At 44.1% G+C, this 18990-nt stretch overlaps 1 protein-coding gene across 1 annotated transcript in view; it reads left to right on the forward strand.

Annotated features, from left to right (window-relative positions):
• LOC101392905 (scavenger receptor cysteine-rich domain-containing protein DMBT1) overlaps positions 1-18990 on the forward strand; it is a 38835-nt gene that overhangs the window by 5355 nt on the left and 14490 nt on the right. Inside the window, exons 8-10 of the mRNA XM_087432757.1 lie at positions 2477-2515; positions 14327-14376; positions 16438-16459. Coding sequence (XP_087288883.1) covers positions 2477-2515; positions 14327-14376; positions 16438-16459 — 111 coding nt within the window. The remainder of the gene's footprint in view (positions 1-2476; positions 2516-14326; positions 14377-16437; positions 16460-18990) is intronic.

Below are 18990 nucleotides of genomic sequence, written 5' to 3' on the forward strand. Positions count from 1 at the left end.
ACCCACCTACTACCCACATTATGATGTTAATGCTTTCCTTTACATCGACTCTTCTTTTCTCACTTAAATGCATTCATTTTACAAGGAAACTGTATATCGCCACCATAAATGGAGAGCCAGGATCGCTTGCCACAAATAGACAATACATAAAAATAAACACAGCAATAAAACAATGTTAAAATGTTTAAAAATTAGAATAAGGGGCCGGCCCAGTGGCGCAAGTGGTTAAGTGCATTCGCTCTGCTACGGCAGTCTGGGGTTCGCCGGTTCGGATCCCGGGCGCGCACTGATGCACCTCTTGGCAAGCCATGTTGTGGCAGCATCCCATATAAAGTAGAGGAAGATGGGCATGGATGTTAGCCCAGGGCCAGTCTTCCTCAGCAAAAAAAAAAAAGAGGAGGATTGGCAGATGTTAGCTCAGGGCCGATCTTCCTCACAGAAAAAAAAATTAAAATAAATAGTGAACTGTTTAATCAATTCACACCCATGCATATCTGAAAATATCCTTGATCAGAATGGAACTAAATGTAAATTTTTAAATTTCAATGCAATAGATATGTAACTCTTAAAATAGAAGATGAACCACAGCATATTATCTCACTTCCCACCAGTGACGAGTCATGCTTTTGGGAACCATCTCTTTGGTTCATCCCCCTCGTTTCACAGGTAACACAGAAACCTCCCCAAAAGTCACAGAGTTGGGCTCCCAGGTCGTAGCCCAGGGTTCCTATTCTTCAGTTTTATCCCCATTGCGTTTCTGCAAATAAATTCAATAGTTGGAGTCAAAGCCCTCATTTATCTCTGCATCCTTCTAGGTTTGGCTGGGAAGAGGCAAACTGGTTTATCAGCTAGACCTAGCAGTAACCTGAGGCAGGATGAAAGAGCAGGCAGGGGTGGAGGTACTGGAAGGTTCTGAGAGGAGAGGAGAGAAGTCAAGGGGCAGAATCAATGTTCTGAGCAAAGTAGGAGCTGAAGCCACATGCCGAGTGTGACATCAGAGGATGGGAGGGGGCCTGAAGAGCAGGGAGGTTTGGACCAAGGGCCCTGGGAAGAGCTGTGGTGGGGGTGGGTCAGAGGTGACAGGAAAGGTCACAAGGCAGCAGTCCTCTTTCATCCCGGCCCTTCCGCTCCTCCCAGTGCTGAAGTTGCCAGTGTATGTCCTTGAGACAAACATGGTTCCTCCCATTGAAACCTGACATTTACTCTCGGAGGCAACACCCACACACCCAGCAAGAATTACAAAACCAAGCCAACTGGCAAGATAGGTTCTCCACACAAGGGGACCATCAATGTGGACAGTTTGCCAAAAAAACACAAAAGGACGTTGCACTTTCCGGCAACAGGACAGAAATGAACCCAGAGACCCAGGACACCAGGAGGTTGTAACCATGGTAACTCAGGGTCATTCTCAGATGCCCAGAGAAGGTATAGTTTCTCCTCAAAACAAGACATGTACCTTTCTGTTTCAAATAAGCAAGTGGACCCCTTGGGTTTGAGAAGAATGAAGGGACATGACGTACCCTCACCTTTTGGTTTCTGTTTCTCATAGCCTCCTGGCCTTACTCAACACCATCAGCATCTGTGACTCACCCAACTTCAGGTAATTTCAACTGTTCTTAATTGATTAACTGTAACTTGCCTTGGCAAAGTCACCCTGGGTGGGAGGATAGTGGTTTAGGGGTCAAATGCCCCGGATTTGTAGTCCTGACTTCATCATTTACCAGCTGTGGGGCCTTGAGCAAACCTCTGAACCACTTCATGCCTCGGTTTCCTCCTCTGGATAATGATGAGGAGGGGGATTACAGCATTTGTCTCCTAAGGCCCTGGTGGGATTCAGCGGCTCTCTCTGTGTAGAGCAGGTGGGGCAGTAGGGGGCACTCTATTGAGATGGCAGCCATCATCTTCTCGCTCCACCTCTTCCAAGCACTGCAGGGATTAATCTCCGTGTGCTGCTTTCTACCTGACAGAACTGTAAAGAATGAAGGAGCTGAAGGCACCCTTTGTTAGTCTTTCCCTCAACCGTGAATGGCCCGATAGTTGTCACATTACAAATTAGGTCAGCTGCTTTTCCGTGGCAGTGTCTTTAAGAGTGAAATACAACATGCAGAGAGGAGTTGGGAAAAAGAAATGATCCCAAAGCTTCAAAGGAAGCACGAGGGTAGGTTATAGTGAGCAGCAGTGATTCCCGAAGAGTGCTTTCTTGACTTTAAAATGTATCTGTTAAAAAGAAATCTATCAACCACCATGCTTTGATTTTCTTGAGCCTGTATCAGCTGGCCTGTGTTCCCTGTGTGCACACCAGTTGGGTGTTGGAAGGAGTAATCTCCACAGAAAAAGGATGGGGAAGGGAATCTATTTAGAATCAGAAACCATAGACACGAGGCAGAGAGCCACCGACAGTTAACTCAGAGGTAAATGTGTTGGACAATTAAGATGTTGTATAATTTTCTGCTTTCATTTTTCTATCTGTCCTTAGCATCTTTTCCAAAGCCAGCAGAGGTGCCCACATCAACAGGTAATCTTTTCTTTTCTCTTCACTTAACTTCCCTTCGTAGAGTTTTAGCTCAGGAAACTTCCAGCATCACTGTGGGAGAAAGTGTCCCTGGCGAAAACACAGTCCTCCGCTGTCTCAGGCTGGCCGAACCAATGGCTGCTTCTGGAGGAAGGGCTGATGATGTCCAGGTTCATCCAGAACATCTGTGACTGGAGAGTGAGAGGGAAGAAGCTGTGAGATGCAAGAATGGCTTTGGGGACTGGTTTGGAAGCTGGCACCTAGGAAGGCTGAGGGGACCCTGCTGAGCCCAGATCTCCACCCATTCCCACCATGAGCTCACCTTGGCTGTGTTCAGAGCATATCCAGCCTCTGCTGCCTTTTGTAACACTGCCCTGTGAACATGGGAGTCAGCCATAATGACCACCCTTTACACTCCCTGGAGCATCTTCACATTTGTGGTTGCACTTGATTCTGGGAACAACGTAGACAGGAGCTATGGTTGTTGTCACTTGAGCAAGGTGTGCAAGGGCACACCGAGAATCCTACATACACACACACACGCACATACACACCCCAATTAGTATGTGCATGATAGCTTCTCGTGAAAATTCACCAAATCCCATGAGTGCCAGAAACCAAGGCTTCATGACGCACAGTGAAGAGAAGGGGCAGCGATGCAATGATGCGGGTCTCTGGGCCAGCTGCCTAAGGAACAAAATGATGCCTTAACCAATGGTACCCTCATAAAACACCCTGAATAATACCCAAGGCAAAAATAAGTGAAATGAAAGACACAAAATGAAATGAAGGAGGGAGTAGATTTGTTATTAGCCATTATCAGTGCACAATTTCCAGGAAATACTGGCACTTCTGGTGGCCTTTCTGGATGAGCCTTAATGGAGGTCATTGTTTGGAATGTCCACCGAGGTCTGGGCCTGCGGCTGGTGAATGGGTCAAGCAGGTGCGCTGGCCGAGTGGAAGTTTACCACGCCGACACCTGGGGCACAGCGTGTGATGACAACTGGGCCACAGAAGATGCCCAAGTGGTCTGCCGGCAGTTTGGCTGTGGCCTGGCTGTGGTAGCTTCAGCCCTGGCTCAGGCAGCATCCTCCTGCACGATGTCAACTGCACCGGAAGCCAGTCCTCCTGGGACAGTGCCCTCACGGCAGCTGGGTCACCCACAACTGGGGGAACCAGGAAGATGCTGGTGTCATCTGCTCCGTGAGCTCAGGTGTCTTCTGGGCCAGTCATGGAGCTACTCAGGCCAAGTCTGGCATTTGCAGAGAGAGTCTGGAATGCCTCCATGCCTTAAACCTTCCCCCATTTCTAGAACAGCAGATTCTAGATTCTAGATTCTGGAACAGAAAAATATGCCAGCTGTTTAATATATGCGGGAGGGCACCATTCAACGTGAGTGTCTACAAGTTTCATCAGTTGTAAAGTAAAGAAAATAATGGTGCTTATCTCATGAAGTTCTTGGGAGAATTAAATGAGACGTTCCACATAGAACACTTAGTCAAGTATATAAAACACCATAAACACACAAAAATGTGAACTATTTTGTTGTTGGTGGTAGTATTTTAGTTACCAAGGCAAATTCTGTCAGAATCACTACCTCAGAGTTTTTATCCAGGTGACACAATCCCCACCAGGCTGTAAAAACCCTGAGGGGACAGCCCTAGATGCTTAAGAACAGTGCTTTACCAGGGTTGTTGAGTCCCACTTAAACTGAGACAGTGATCTTTGAGCCACCCCACCACCCTGGCTTCTATTATTGAAGTACTTTCATGTTTCCTCCTTCTCTGCAGAGTCTGCAGCTGCTGGACATCTGGGTCTCTGTGAGTTCACATCCACTTCATCTGCTGAGTGGGGACTAGCCGTCTAGTGCAGGGGTCCCCACACTGGGTCTCCCTTACCAGCCTTAACTTTCCTTGACAATGTTCTGAGCTCAGACCTTTCCACCCTCCCAGAAGGTGAAGACCCAGAGCTGTTTGCCATTCCCATGAGGCCCTGCTCTGCACCCAGAGGAAAGGCTGTTCTGGGTGTTGTGTGAACAGGTTGATGTGTCATCCCTTCTGTACATGAGATCTGCATTTCAGCAGGACTCTGAGGCACCAGTTCTTGACCTGAGGCGATGGCTCATGCAACAGAGGCCGTAGTAGGCCAGAGAGGGCAGGAGGGTCTGGGGGCAGGTGGGCCTTGTGGCAGGAACTGCTCTTCCGCCTGCAGCCCACCTGGGGCCCAGGATGCTGCAGCTGAACTCTGTGGTTCTGACAAGGTGCCCCGGGCCTGTGGGGCCGTGTCTTCACAATCCCAACATCCATTTTTTTTTTTCTTTCGCTTTCTTATTCTTAATCAGAATAATTTGTACGCATTTATAAGCTGCCATCACATTTTAAATGGTAACTATTTGATTAGAGATTGGATGGGATTGTTTAAAGGCAAACTCATGCATATGATTTAGATGGTTTTTGAGAAGAGAATGAAATTTCATTGTGCTTGTTTGGAAGGTACTTATGATGACTATTTTTCTTCCTTACATGGATAGTTTCTTCAACTCCTGGGAAACAGCCGCGTGTTCTCCATCCAATAGGTACTTTTTCCATTCCTATGTTTTCTGTTTTTCTTAGGCAGGAGCCCTGCCAACTGTAGCCAACAGAAGGGTAGCCAGCGTTGTTTGCATGGTCCTGGTGCTGTAAGGACTGAAAGTCATGATCATTAGAGTCAAGTGGGTAATGTGGTGGATTCTCCCCGGGTAGGGACCTTTTCAGGGAGAGCCAGGGCACCCAGCCACCCTCAGTAGCGTCATTGCAAGGCCTTTTATTAAGGCCTGACCCACAGAGTGCTCTCGTGGGCCCTTCTCAGAGAGGACGCCATGAACCGGCCCCCGTCTCTGGGGCTCCGAATCTGAGAAGCACCTTCATCAGCTTTGGGTTCAGGGGTCGCTTTCGCTTGGCCAGTTCCTTCCGCTCTCGCGGCAGCGACACCGTCTCCTCCTCTGCTTGCTTTTCAACCCCAGCCACCTCCCTCCTCCCCATGCAATACTTTACAACTTTTAACTCAAGGAAACTTAAATTAATTTTGTTCTGAGAATTTTATAATATTCTCTGAGAGACATAGGTTAGAAATATGAAGTCTGAACTCCAAGCATTCAGCCGAATTGTTTGGAATTTTTAGAGAAACGATATGAGAAATGACACCCAAAAGAGGAAGAAAGCAGAGGGTTCTTTTTCCGTGTTGTCCTCTATGAAGCCAACATGCGGCCTGTGTCCCCAGAAAGAAACTGCCCCGTGAGGAAAATCATTGTAGAGTTTGTGCTAAATTTCAGACACAGAAAGCAGTCCTTCCACTTCCTCGGCATACATAGTTTCCTGTGGACATATGCTGCCTGAATGGCACACTGCAGACCGCGCTCGAGTTCTCTAAGTGGAAACGCTGTCTCGTCTGAGGATCGAGGGAACCTTCTCAAGCCCACTTGGCTCTTGGCTCCCGCAGATCTGCCCGTGGTGAGGCTGGTTGACGGGAAGAGCAGGTGTGAGGGCCGCGTGGAGATCCTTCACAACGGCACCTGGGGGACCGTGTGCGACGACCTCTGGGGCCTGCCCGCTGCCCAGGTGGTGTGCCGGCAGCTGGGCTGCGGGATGGCCCTGGTGGCCCCGGGGAGCAGCCTGTTTGGTGACAGCTCCGGCCCCATCTTCCTGGACGATGTGCAGTGCACGGGCAGTGAGACCAACCTGGGGAGATGCCACCACCGGGGCTTCTTCATCCACAACTGTGGCCACCATGAGGACGCCGGGGTCATTTGCTCAGGTACTCACTCCTAGTTTCTGCTGAGGCTGCCAGAGCCCCTGTTGGTGGGGGACCTGGAAATGCATGTGAGGAAGGTTGGTTCCTGTTGGGGTCCTCCACCACATGCTCAAGTCTGCTCTCAGCATGGGTTCCGAGAGGCCTCTCGGTCGTTCTTAGCCTCTCTTAATGTGCTGATCTACCCAATGCTTGAACCAACATCCATGAGTTCACTTTAGAGCCCTCAGTCTCTGCCACCTTTAAGGAATTACCAGGTCCCCTCTGTTATCCACCCACTGGGGTAATTGCACTTGCTAGTCTTTGTCCTAAAATTATCTGTTTTCACTTTAAAGCTGACTCTGTAGTGCTGCTTTTGGGAATTCCGTGAACAAAACCCGGTTCCTCTCAATCACACGCTTTGTAAAAGCTTCAACATTATTTCCTTTTGGCCCCAATGGTTGGAGATACTTTCCCTTTTTTCTTTTTTTCATTCATCCCAGTTATGCATTATCTAAGGCTGCCAGAAAAGTAGAACAGAAAAGGAAATCAGATGAAACGGAAATGCCCACCGCCCAGTCTATCTTCACTTTATAGAGCAAAGACTAGAATATTAGGATTTAGTTAAGTCATCCATTTATTTCACAGATATTTCCTGAGCGCTTTATGTGCCCCAGGCACAATCTGGTGAAGATGTAGTAGTGAGCACAACAGACCACAGTCCTGCCCTCGTGGGGCTTACATTCCAGGGCAAGGGTTCAGGCTCATCTGCGCATTTCAGCCCTGATAGATCATTAGCAAAAGTAAATGAACATTGAGTCAGGGGGCAGAACATGCTTTATTATCTTAAGGAACCACTTTCCTTCAACATTTAGACAACTTAGTACTATGTTATAAACTAGTTTGTTTGGTGAGAGTGAGAAATCAATGATAGAAACCTAAAGAGTTAGGAAGGTTCCTAGAAAATTTTTCCTCTTCATTGCATCAGTGAAACAAACAGCCTTTCTGATCCATCGGAGAGATTTTACTGTTCTCACAACCAATGACCATTTCTTACTTCCTGCCTCCACGCATCCCTATATCTACTTCAGTCTCACCCAAAAAACATTTCTCATTTTTATTTTTTATTTTATTTTATTTTATTTTTTAATTTTTTGTTTATTGCAGTAACATTGGTTTATAACATTGTAAAAATTTCAGGTGTACATCATTGTACTTCTATTTCTGCATAGATTACATCATGTTCACCACCAAAATACTAATTACAACCCATCACCACACACATGTACCGAATTATCCCTTTCACCCTCCTCCCTCCCCCCTTCCCCTCTGGTAACCACCAATCCAATCTCTGTCCCTATGTGTTTGTTTATTGTTGTTATTATCTACTACTTAATGAAGGAAATCGTACGGTATTTGACCTTCTCCCTCTGACTTATTTCACTTTGCATTATACCCTCAATGTCCATCCACGTTGTCACAAATGTCTGGATTTCATCGTTTCTTATGGCTGAGTAGTATTCCATTGTGTATATATACCACATCTTCTTTATCCATTCATCCCTTGATGGGCACTTAGGTTGCTTCCAAGTCTTGGCTGTTGTGAATAACGCTGCAATGAACACAGGGGTGCATGTACCTTTGCAAATTGGTGTTTTCAAGTTCTTTGGATAAATACCCAGCGGTGGAATAGCTGGATCATATGGTAGTTCTATCCTTGCTTTTTTGAGGAATCTCCATACTGTTTTCCATAGTGGCTGCACCAGTTTGCACTCCCACCAGCAGTGTACGAGAGTTCCCTTCTCTCCACATCCTCTCCAACACATGTTGTTTCCTGTCTTGTTAATTATAGCCATTCTGACGGGCGTGAGGTGATATCTCATTGTAGTTTTGATTTGCATTTCCCTGATAGTTAGTGATTTTGAACATCTTTTCATGTGTCTGTTGGCCATCTGTATATCTTCTTTGGAGAAATGTCTGTTCAGGTCTTTTGCCCATTTTTTAATTGGGTTGGTAGTTTTTTTGTTGGTAAGATGCATGAGTTCTTTATATATTTTGGAGATTAAGCCCTTATCAGATGTATGGTTTGCAAATATCTTCTCCCAATTGTTAGGTTGTCTTTTCGTTTTGTTGATGGTTTCCTTTGCTGTGCAGAAGCTTTTTAGTTTGATGTAGTCCCATTTGTTTATTTTTTCTATTGTTTCTCTTGCCCGGTCAGATGTGGTGTTTGAAAAGATGTTGCTAAGACCGATGTCGAAGAGCGTACTGCCTATGTTTTCTTCTAGAAGTTTCATAGTTTCAGGTCTTACATTCAAGTCTTTAATCCATTTGGAGTTAATTTTTGTGTATGGTGTAAGGTAAGGGTCTACTTTCATTTTTTTGCATGTGGCTATCCAGTTTTCCCAACACCATTTGTTGAAGAGACTTTCTTTTCCCCATTGTATGTTCTTGGCTTTTTTGTCAAAGATTAGCTGTCCATAGACGTGTGGGTTTATTTCTGGGCTTTCGATTCTATTCCATTGATCTGTGTGTCTGTTTTTGTGCCAGTACCATGCTGTTTTGGTTACTATAGCTTTGTAGTATATTTTGAAATCAGGGAGTGTGATACCTCCAGCTTTGTTCTTTTTTCTCAGGATTCCTTTAGCTATTCGGGGTCTTTTGTTGTTCCATATAAATTTTAGGATTCTTTGTTCTATTTCTGTGAAAAATGTTGTTGGAACTTTGATAGGGATTGCATTGAATCTATAGATGGCTTTAGGAAGTATGGACATCTTAACTATGTTAATTCTTCCAATCCAAGAGCACGGAATATCTTTCCATTTCTTTGTGTCTTCTTCAATTTCTTTCAGCAATGTTTTATGGTTTTCGGTGTACAGATCTTTCACCTCTTTGGTTAAGTTTATTCCTAGGTATTTTATTCTTTTTGTTGCAATTGTAAATGGGATGGTATTCTTAATTTCTCTTTCTGCTACTTCATTGTTAGTGTATAGAAATGCAACTGATTTTTGTATGTTGATTTTGTATCCTGCAACTTTACCATATTCGTTTATTACTTCTAAAAGTTTTCTGGTGGATTCTTTAGGGTTTTCTATATATAAAATCATGTCATCTGCAAATAGTGACAGTTTCACTTCTTCCTTTCCAATTTGGATCCCTTTTATTTCTTTCTCTTGCCTGATTGCTCTGGCTAGGACTTCCAATACTATGTTAAATAGGAGTGGTGACAGTGGGCATCCTTGTCTGGTTCCTGTTCTTAGAGGGATGGCTTTCAGTTTTTCACCATTGAGGATGATATTAGCTGTGGGTTTCTCATATATGGTCTTTATTATGTTGAGGTACTTTCCTTCTATACCCATTTTATTCAGAGTTTTTATCATAAATGGATGCTGTATCTTGTCAAATGCTTTCTCTGCATCTATTGAGATGATCATGTCATTTTTGTTCTTCATTTTATTAATGTGGTATATTACGTTGATTGATTTGCGAATGTTAAACCATCCCTGCATACCTGGAATGAATCCCACTTGATCATGGTGTATAATCTTTTTAACGTATTGTTGTATGCGATTTGCTAGTATTTTGTTGAGGATTTTCGCATCGATGTTCATCAGTGATATCGGTCTGTAATTTTCTTTTTTTGTGTTGTCCTTGTCTGGTTTTGGTATCAGGGTAATGTCAGCTTCGTAGAATGAGTTAGGGAGCTTCCCCCCCTCCTCAATTTTTTGGAAGAGTTTGAGAAGGATAGGTATTAAGTTTTCTTTGAATGTTTGGTAGAATTCACCAGGGAAGCCGTCTGGTCCTGGACTTTTATTTTTGGGGAGGTTTTTGATTACTGTTTCGATCTCCTTACTGGTGATTGGTCTATTCAAATTCTCTACTTCTTCTTGATCCAGTTTTGGAAGGTTGTATGATTCCAAGAATTTATCCATTTCTTCCAGATTGTCGAATTGGTTGGCATATAGCTTTTCATAGTATTGTCTTATAATCTTTTGTATTTCTGAGGTGTCTGTTGTAACCTCTCCTCTTTCATTTCTGATTTTACTTATTTGTGCCTTCTCTCTTTTTTTCTTGGTGAGTCTAGCTAAAGGTTTGTCAATTTTGTTGATCTTTTCAAAGAACCAGCTCTTGGTTTTATTAATTTTTTCTATTGTTTTTTTGGTCTCTATTTCATTAATTTCTGCTCTGATTTTTATTATTTCCCTTCTTCTACTGATTTTGGGCTTTGTTTCTTCTTCTTTTTCCAGCTCCTTTAGGTGCATTGTTAGATTGTTTATTTGAGATTTTTCTTTTTTGTTGAGATAGGCCTGTATCACTATAAACTTCCCTTTTAGAACCGCTTTTGCTGTATCCCATAAATTCTGGCATGTCGTATTTTCATTTTCATTTGTCTCCAGGTATTTTTTGATTTCTTCTTTGATTTCTTCGTTAACCCAGTCATTGTTCAGTAGCATTTTGTTTAATCTCCATGGATTTGTGGCTTTTCTGATTTTCTTCCTATAGTTATTTCTAGTTTCATACCGTTGTGGTCAGAAAAGATGCTTGGTATTATTTCAATCTTCTTAAATTTATGGAGACTTGTTTTGTGGCCTAATATGTGATCAATCCTGGAGAATGTTCCATGTGCATTTGAAAAGAACGTGTATTCTTCGGTTTTTGGATGGAATGCTCTGTATATATCTACTAGGTCCATCTGTTCTAGTGTGTCGTTTAAGGCCAATGTTTCCTTGTTGATCTTCTGTTTGGATGATCTATCCGTTGGTGTAAGTGGAGTGTTAAAGTCCCCTACTATTATTGTGTTACTGTCTATTTCTGTTTTTATGTCTGTTAATAATTGCTTTATATATTTAGGTGCACCTACATTGGGTGCGTAGATATTTACAAGTGTTATATCCTCTTGTTGGATTGTTCCCTTGATCATTATGTAATGCCCTTCTTTGTCTCTTTTTACAGCTTTTGTTTTAAAGTCTATTTTGTCTGATATGAGTACTGCTACCCCAGCTTTCTTTTCATTGTCATTTGCGTGGAGTATCTTTTTCCATCCCTTCACTTTCAGTTTGTGAGTGTCTTTAGGTCTGAAGTGTGTCTCTTGTATGCAGCATATATATGGGTCTTGTTTTTTTATGCAGTCAGCCCCCCTATGCCTTTTAATTGGAGCATTTAGTCCATTGACGTTTAAAGTAGCTATTGATAAGTATGTACTTACTGCCATTTTTTAACTTTTCTTTTTTTTCTCAGTGTTTTAGTAGTCCTTCTCTGTTCCTTTCTTCTTCTATACAGAATTGATGGTCACTTTAGTTTGACCTCTGTCTGAAAGCTGTACTCTTTAACTCCCCTCCTCCCTCCTTTTATGTTTTTGATATCATATCTAACCTCTTTTTTGTGCATTTGTATCCATTACGTTCTAATCATGGAAATAGATAATTTTTCCTGTTTGTGGTCTTCTCTTTTCCCCTTAAATCAGTCCCTTTAACATTTCTTGTAGCACTGGTTTTTTGCTGACAAACTCCTTTAATTTTTGCTTATCTGGGAAAATTTTGATCTCTCCTTCCATTTTGAATGATAACCTTTCTGGGTAGAGTATTCTTGGCTGTAAGTTTTTTTCTTTTAGCACTTTAAATATATCGTGCCATTCTCTTCTAGCCTGTAAGGTTTCTGCTGAGAAGTCAGCTGATAGCCTTATGGGGTTTCCTTTGTATGTAACTTGACATTCTCTTGTGGCTTTTAGGATTCTCTCTTTATCTTTAATTCTGGACATTTTGATTATGATGTGTCTTGGTGTGGGCCTCTTTGGGTTTATCTTGTTTGGGGCTCTCTGTGATTCCTGTACCTGGATGTCTGTTTCCTTCCTTAGGTTAGGGACGTTTTCATCTATTATTTGTTGAAATAGATTCTCTGCCCCCTTGTCTCACTCTTCTCCTTCCGGGACACCTATAACACGGATGTTAGTGCGCTTGATGTTGTCCCAGAGGTCCCTTAGACTGTCCTCACTCTTTTAATTCTTTTCTCTTTTACCTGTTCAGCTTGGGTGATTTCTTCTAGTCTTTCATCCAGCTCACAGATCCATTCTTCTGTATCCTCTACTCTGCTTTTGAGTCCCTCTAATGAACTTTTCATTTCCAGTATTGTATTCTTCATTTCTGATTGGTTCTTTTTTATATCTTCCATTTCTTTGTTGACATTCTCACTGAGTTCATCTATTCTTCTCCCCAGATCAGTGAGCATCCTTAACACTCTTAGTTTGAACTCTCTGTCGGGTAGGTTGCTCATTTCTGTTTCACTTAGTTCCTTTTCTGGGGTTTTGTCCTGTTCCCTTACTTGGAATGTATTCTTTTGCCTCCTCATTTTGCCTCTTTCCCTGTGCTTGTGTCTACGTGTTAGGTAGGTCAGCTACGTCTCCTGCTCTTGGATAGGTGACCTTATGTAAGTGATGCCTTAGGAGGTTTCCAGTGTCCTTTCCTCAGTTCTCAATGTTCCAGGGGTGACCCCTATGTGGGCTACGTGTGTCCTTCTGTTGTGGCCTGTTAGCTCTCCCTATAGGCGCCCAGGGAGGCCAAGTTATGCTCCTGGCCAGCTGTTGTAATGCTCAGCTGCTTGTAGTTGTTGTGGGCCCTTCAGTCTCTTTATCAGGTGTGGGGAGCCCCAGCACAGTTGGCTGTAAGTTCTAATACCACATTTGTGTTGCAGTATTTCTTTTAACTGAGTAGGCCCCCAGCGTGGCAGGTTGTTAGGCTCAGGGCCTTACAATTGCTGTAAGCCTCTAGCCTATTAGGTCTCTTGTCAGCTCTCTGAGGATTGCAGCTGGGTGGGGCTGGCCTCAGGCACAGGAGCACCCAATTGTTTCAGGCTTTGGAAGGTGGGGCAAACCTCCTATGTGGGTCTTTGAGAAGCACAAGCCTTCTGCAGCTGACCAGCCCTGTTGCCCACAGGTCCACACACACAGTCAACACAGTCCTGCCCGGTGTGAGCGCCCCGACCCCCAAGCGGACCCAGTCTCTGCACGGCGGGAGCCCCACACACTCCGCCACCACCCCACACTCTCCACCCGCTCCTTGTGCACACCCTGCCCCACTCAAGTCGGCTCAGTTGCCAGGCTGTAGAGAATCCAGTCACCAATCTATGCAGGCCCACTAGTTGCCTGAGGGCTTATTGTCGGGTGGGGCCAGTCTCTAGGGTGGGCTGCCTGCCCTGGCTGAGCTGGATTAAATCGGTGCTCTAGCGGGTGGAGCAGACCCTGGGCTAGCAGGCCTCAGGGAGAACTCCAATGGCGTCTGTGTCAGCACGCTCACACCAGGCCACAACAATGGCCGCCGCCAATGTCCCAGTCCCTGGAGAGGTCTCACCCCTCACCGAGATGCACTCAGGGCCTATTAGGTGAGTCTCTTTTCACCCCAGCACTGTGCACCTTTCTTTCTGGTGATTTTAGGATGCTTTCTGGAATGGGTGAGTTTGTGCGCGGGCCCTTTAAGAGCCAGTTTTAGTTTCTTTGTGAACTGGGTTTTCTGGGGCTGCTCCCCAATGCTTTAGTAGCAGGCACAGTCAGATATTATGCCGCTGGTGTCGATTGTGCTGGGTCCACAAAATGCCCACAGCAGGGGCGCTCCCCGGCTCAGGGCCCCGCGCCTCCAGGGAGGGTGCGTACCTGTGAGCTGCTCCCGGCGGCCGTGACGCTGGCGGCTTGTGAAGGCGGCGTTTTCTCTCCAGAAGGGAGTCTCTGCCTCTTCTACCCCAGTTAGGATTGTCCGTTGTTGCAGGAGTTCCTCTCATCCAGTTTTCAGTTCTGTCTCACGGGTAATTTTTCCACGAGTAGTTGTAAATTGGCTGTGTCCACGGGAGGAGGTGAGTTCAGAGTCTGCCTACGCCGCCATCTTGACTCCGCCTCACATGTCTCATTTTTAATTTCACATTTCAGAAGTTATTTTGTATCTAATTTTAGTATATCTGAGGTATATTTTTTAACTAAGAAGTTATCTTCTCAATTTCCTCTTTGTGGGTGTGATTCTTGTTTGAATTTTATCTTATTTTAGTTTCAGTTTTGTTTTACAATTTCAGCATCAGCCACAGAAATTACCACATCACCTGATAATTTTATTTTCTTTCTTGCTTTTATAAAGCATACATACGCATTGCCTTGCATATGTCTAGGGTTAGGGTTCCTACCTCATATGAAACTAAAAATCAAGGTCATATCAAACTAATATAAGGTGCTCATTTATTCACTGAATGAAACAGTACATTGAACACGTAGTAACCGAGCACCTTCTGTTCTTAGGACACGGCACGTCCAGTTTGCTCCCTCCCTCCTTGGTGCAACAGCAGGTCTCTGAAATCAAGTCATGGTGACATGAGCCTCATTCATATTCTCATCAATGGCACACATTTAGGTATTCAGTGAGTTAACTTTTCGTAACAGTCACAGGACTTCAGGCATCTCAAGCAAAACTATCCTTCTAATCTGCATTTTCAGAAAACAGTAGAGGACCACATCCCCCAGGTGTGTTCCACAGTGTGGTCCACCAATCCAGTGACATCAAAATTTTAAAAAAGAATTTGCATGGCCAAATAAGTTGGGGGAATACCATATCCATCTCTTGAAGATTCACAGTCTATTAGCACATTCAAGTCTCTGACAAGTCCTGCACAAGGGATCTTTCATTAACTTGGCTTAATCCAATGTTTCTCAAACTTCTTTGACCACTGAAACCTTCTGAGTGAAAAATATAGCGTCACAGGACTTGAAGCTAGAGAACCTGGGATTATGTTCTGCCTCCAGCCTTAACCAATAGGGTGACAACAGGCAAGTCCCCTTACTTCTCAGAGCCTCAGTTCCTTCATCTGTAGAACAGGAGGATGAAAAGAGTCGCCTCAGAGCTTGTCCTGGGGATTGTGTGAGCATGCAGTGATGGAGCGTGGCAGTCACATTCCTGAGGGATGTGTGTGCTGCCACCTTCCCAGACCTGCCTGGCTCTCTAGTGAAGCAGCTCATGTGTCCTTCTGTGCACTTCCCTCTTCTGGACACTTTGGAGTTCATCCTAGGGCTTGATTAATAGATGGCTAAGTAAGTTGGAGAAATACCATCTCAACTCAACTCAAGTCAAGTTAACTCAAGTTTTCTCTGAACTGTAAACAGTGATGAAAGTAGCCCATGGTCCATATTTCCAAAATCTTTGAGCCCTCCACTAGGCCTGGTAGAAACTGACCTCTAAGCAAAAGGAGACAATGAAATAAATTTCTCTCTTTGTGGTTGAATCTGTGAGAATCAGCCTCCAGGTCTCTTAAGCCAGGACAAGTCTGATATGGCACCATCCAGTGTAACATTTTTCCAACAGTTGGAAGAAGCCTTAGAGATTATTCTAGATGTGATGCCACAAACAGGCAGCCAATGGGCCAGTTTTGACCCATGGATGGGTTTTGATTCAGACAACAGAGTTTTGCCTAGGTGATGTTTAATTTTTTTTTAATTCTACATTTTAAAAATGAGAGCTTTCCTATCAAAGTCCAGATTTCAAGTTTTGATGGAAAATCCAAAGGATGGGAAATACTAGCATGAATTTTGGCAGGGCACCAATTGTCTACAGTTGAGCGGGGAAGGGCTCCCCTTTATATGGGCATGTGCTGTCTAGTTTCCTCCTGGCTCATGCCAACTAGTTCTGGGCCTGGAGGCATCTCCATTTGGCTGCTTGGTGCTTCTCAAACTTTAATGTGTGTATAAGTCACCTGGAGATCTTGTTAAAATGCAGATTCTGATTTAGGAAGTCGGGGGTGGGTCCTGAGAGTCTGCATTTCTAACAAGGTGCTGCAGATGCTGCTGGTCCATGAACTAGCCCTTCAGATGCAGCAGCTGAAGCTCAGAGATGCAAAGAGCCTTGTCCAAGGTCGCGTGCTTAGTTACACAAAGAGCAGAGACTAGAACCCGTGTCTTTTGGGTCCCAGATCCATAGACCACCTTCCCCATTATTTATTTCCCTTAGCTTAATGAAACAGAAAATAGGGGATCAAATAGGAACAGAGAATAATCAAATATGAATATGGCTGGGGCATAATTTGTAAATAGAGTGATTTTAAAAGAATTCTTTACCAACAAACTTGATTGACATGGGTGGTATTTAATTATAATTTTTTTTAACTTGTGCTTGTTTTGACAGTTCCTACCTCAATTTCAGCCAGACTTGGTCCTTACAACTGGTTACAAGTTTTATGCCGATCTGTCCTCTTAGCACCTATCTAAGGGATATTGCTGTGTTGAAGTTCAACCTAGATAGTACAATTTTGCTGTTTGTCCAGGAGTCACTTGGCTGAGTTAATCCCTTGGAAAATAGCTAGAACCCAGCAATAGACAAGGAGGGCCTGTACGCAGCCAAGTTGAGGTCCCAACATTCAAACCCAAGTAAAGCATTGAATATACATGGGCATGTTCCAGCGTGCCTCTTGTTCTTACGTTCTACACACACATAACAATTGGCTATCTGGTTTCTCTACTGAATGTGTATTATGAGAGACAACAAATTGGGGAGGGGGTGTAGGGACTGGGAGGGGGACCTCATAGAAGAGCCACATTGGCAATGGCAGGAAATGCCAACAGATAGTCTGACACCCACAGAAGGGTTCAGAAACCCATTAGCTGTCACCAGACTTTTAAATGTGGTGATATAGAGCAAAAATACCCACTAACCTCAATATCCTTTGAGACATCTCTCTATTACAACCCTGAACAACAATGATTTTTTTAAGGAGGCTGAATCACGGAGGTTAAAATATTATCAATAGCTTTTGTTTAAAAGGACAGGGAAACATGTTCCATTTCAGGAATGTTTTAATTTATAACGTCCACATGTTTTTAATTTGGGTACTTTAACTTTTATTCACGAAGGTGGAAAATAACCAGTCCTCACGCTTGAATTTTCCAACAACAAAGCCTAGTAGATGAGGTCATAGGAAAGGCAGAATTGTGTACAATCCAAAAATGAATACTTACTTTCCTGTTTATGTTTCATGTTCAGGCATGATTTCCACTTGGGCAGAAGTGACTCCTTCACGTGGTGGTGCCCTCTGCCCACTGCAAATGTAGGCACATGGCGCAGCAAGATCACCTCTGTCATGCCACCAGGGCCAAGACTAGACAGCTTTTGGGACGGTGTGGCGTGAGGTTGTCATTGTCCTTGAGTAGAGCACCTAGTCTGGCCCAGACCCTGTGCCAAGCAGGAGGTGGTGGGAGGTCAGGAAGATAGAGAGAGGATCTCCCTCGCCAGGTCGGGCCACCTGTCGTAGGTTCTCATAGCATCATGCATCCCTCCTCCATTGCACTTGTCACAACTGCAGTTTTACAGAGCAGGAACCATATCTAATTTGTTGACTGTTGTACTCCAGTTTCTAGCACAGTGCCTGCCACAGAAGAGATGAGTGAATCAAGATTTGATTAAATAAATGAAGTTTCTATGGTTTCTATGCTCCAGGAACAGAGAGAAGAAAACAAGTTAACTATAAGACAATTATTTTTGCCCTGTGGCAGGTTTTGACCAATTGCCTTTTCTTATTTCCAGAATCTTTGAGCATTGCTGTAACCACTTCAACAGGTAATTTTGATGTTATTTTGGGTTCCATCCATCTTGCTTGCTATAAAATTTATTTGATTTTTCAATGAGCTCATTAAACAACTATGTCCTGATCAAATGCTTTGATTCTTTAGAGTTTTTAAGTATGTTTATAGTGACCTGACTCACAAAAGCCACCTCTAGGTCTCCTGATGGTAAATGAATCCTGGGCAGCCCAGCTAAATGCATGGGCCAAGGGAAAAATTAGTTCAGCCAATTCAGCCAAAAAGAAGCAATGATTCATTCACTGGACTGACTGGTAGCCTAATGTCAACCATCCATGGAGGGAGTTTCTCCTGGAGACCAACAACCGTGTGGGTGTTGCCAGAATGGTGGGGAGTCAAGCTATGGCTTTTACTGATCCTCCCTAGACATTCAACCAGCATTCAGTGAGGATGGCCATGTGCCAGGCTCTGTGCTGAGGCAGTAAGGGATGCAGAGTTGATCAAGGTAACAAGTAACTCTCCTCTTGTACAATAGATTTTGAGTGGTGCTGGTTGCAATTATCCAAGGAGTTCTTGATATTACTTGGGTTTGAGAATATTATAAATAGAGTGTTGGAGGTTTGTTTTAGGGGGGACGATAGTAAAGAGGGTGCTTGTCCCCTACTCTAGGTGCTGAAGCAATCAAGATATAAAATATGAGTCAACACCAAAATATGGCCTTTATTACTGATAAAGCTGAGTTGGAGGACAATGCTTAGTACAAGAGAAAAATGGACTTGCCATCCTCTCCTTACCCTCAGTCTAGATCTTGGGACAGCCCACCTAGGGAAAGTTCCAGTCTGCAAAGCTCACCCTTTCCTGGGTCACTGCCTCCCACGCATTTGCATAAATGAGGAAGGGCTGGGGAAAGAGTGTCCCCCATTTACAGAATCTTTGTTAGATGGGCTCCATACAGTGGGGAAACTTGGACCAATGATTGTTGTCCATTGACCAGGTAATCTCCACCTCCAAGGGGAGAAGTAAAGGGTGGGCAAGAGGAGTGGAGACCCAAGGAGTGGAGGGGTGGCCTGGAAGCAATGGAGGATCTGGAGATACCCTGCCATAGCCCCAGTTGGGAAAGCAGGAAGACAGGACAAGCCAGTCACCCTGATCTATGATGGCCACGTTTATGTCTCCTGCG

This window comes from Ceratotherium simum, chromosome 6 (assembly GCF_057802395.1).
Source record: "Ceratotherium simum simum isolate JZ-2026a chromosome 6, ASM5780239v1, whole genome shotgun sequence".
NCBI lineage: Eukaryota > Metazoa > Chordata > Mammalia > Perissodactyla > Rhinocerotidae > Ceratotherium > Ceratotherium simum.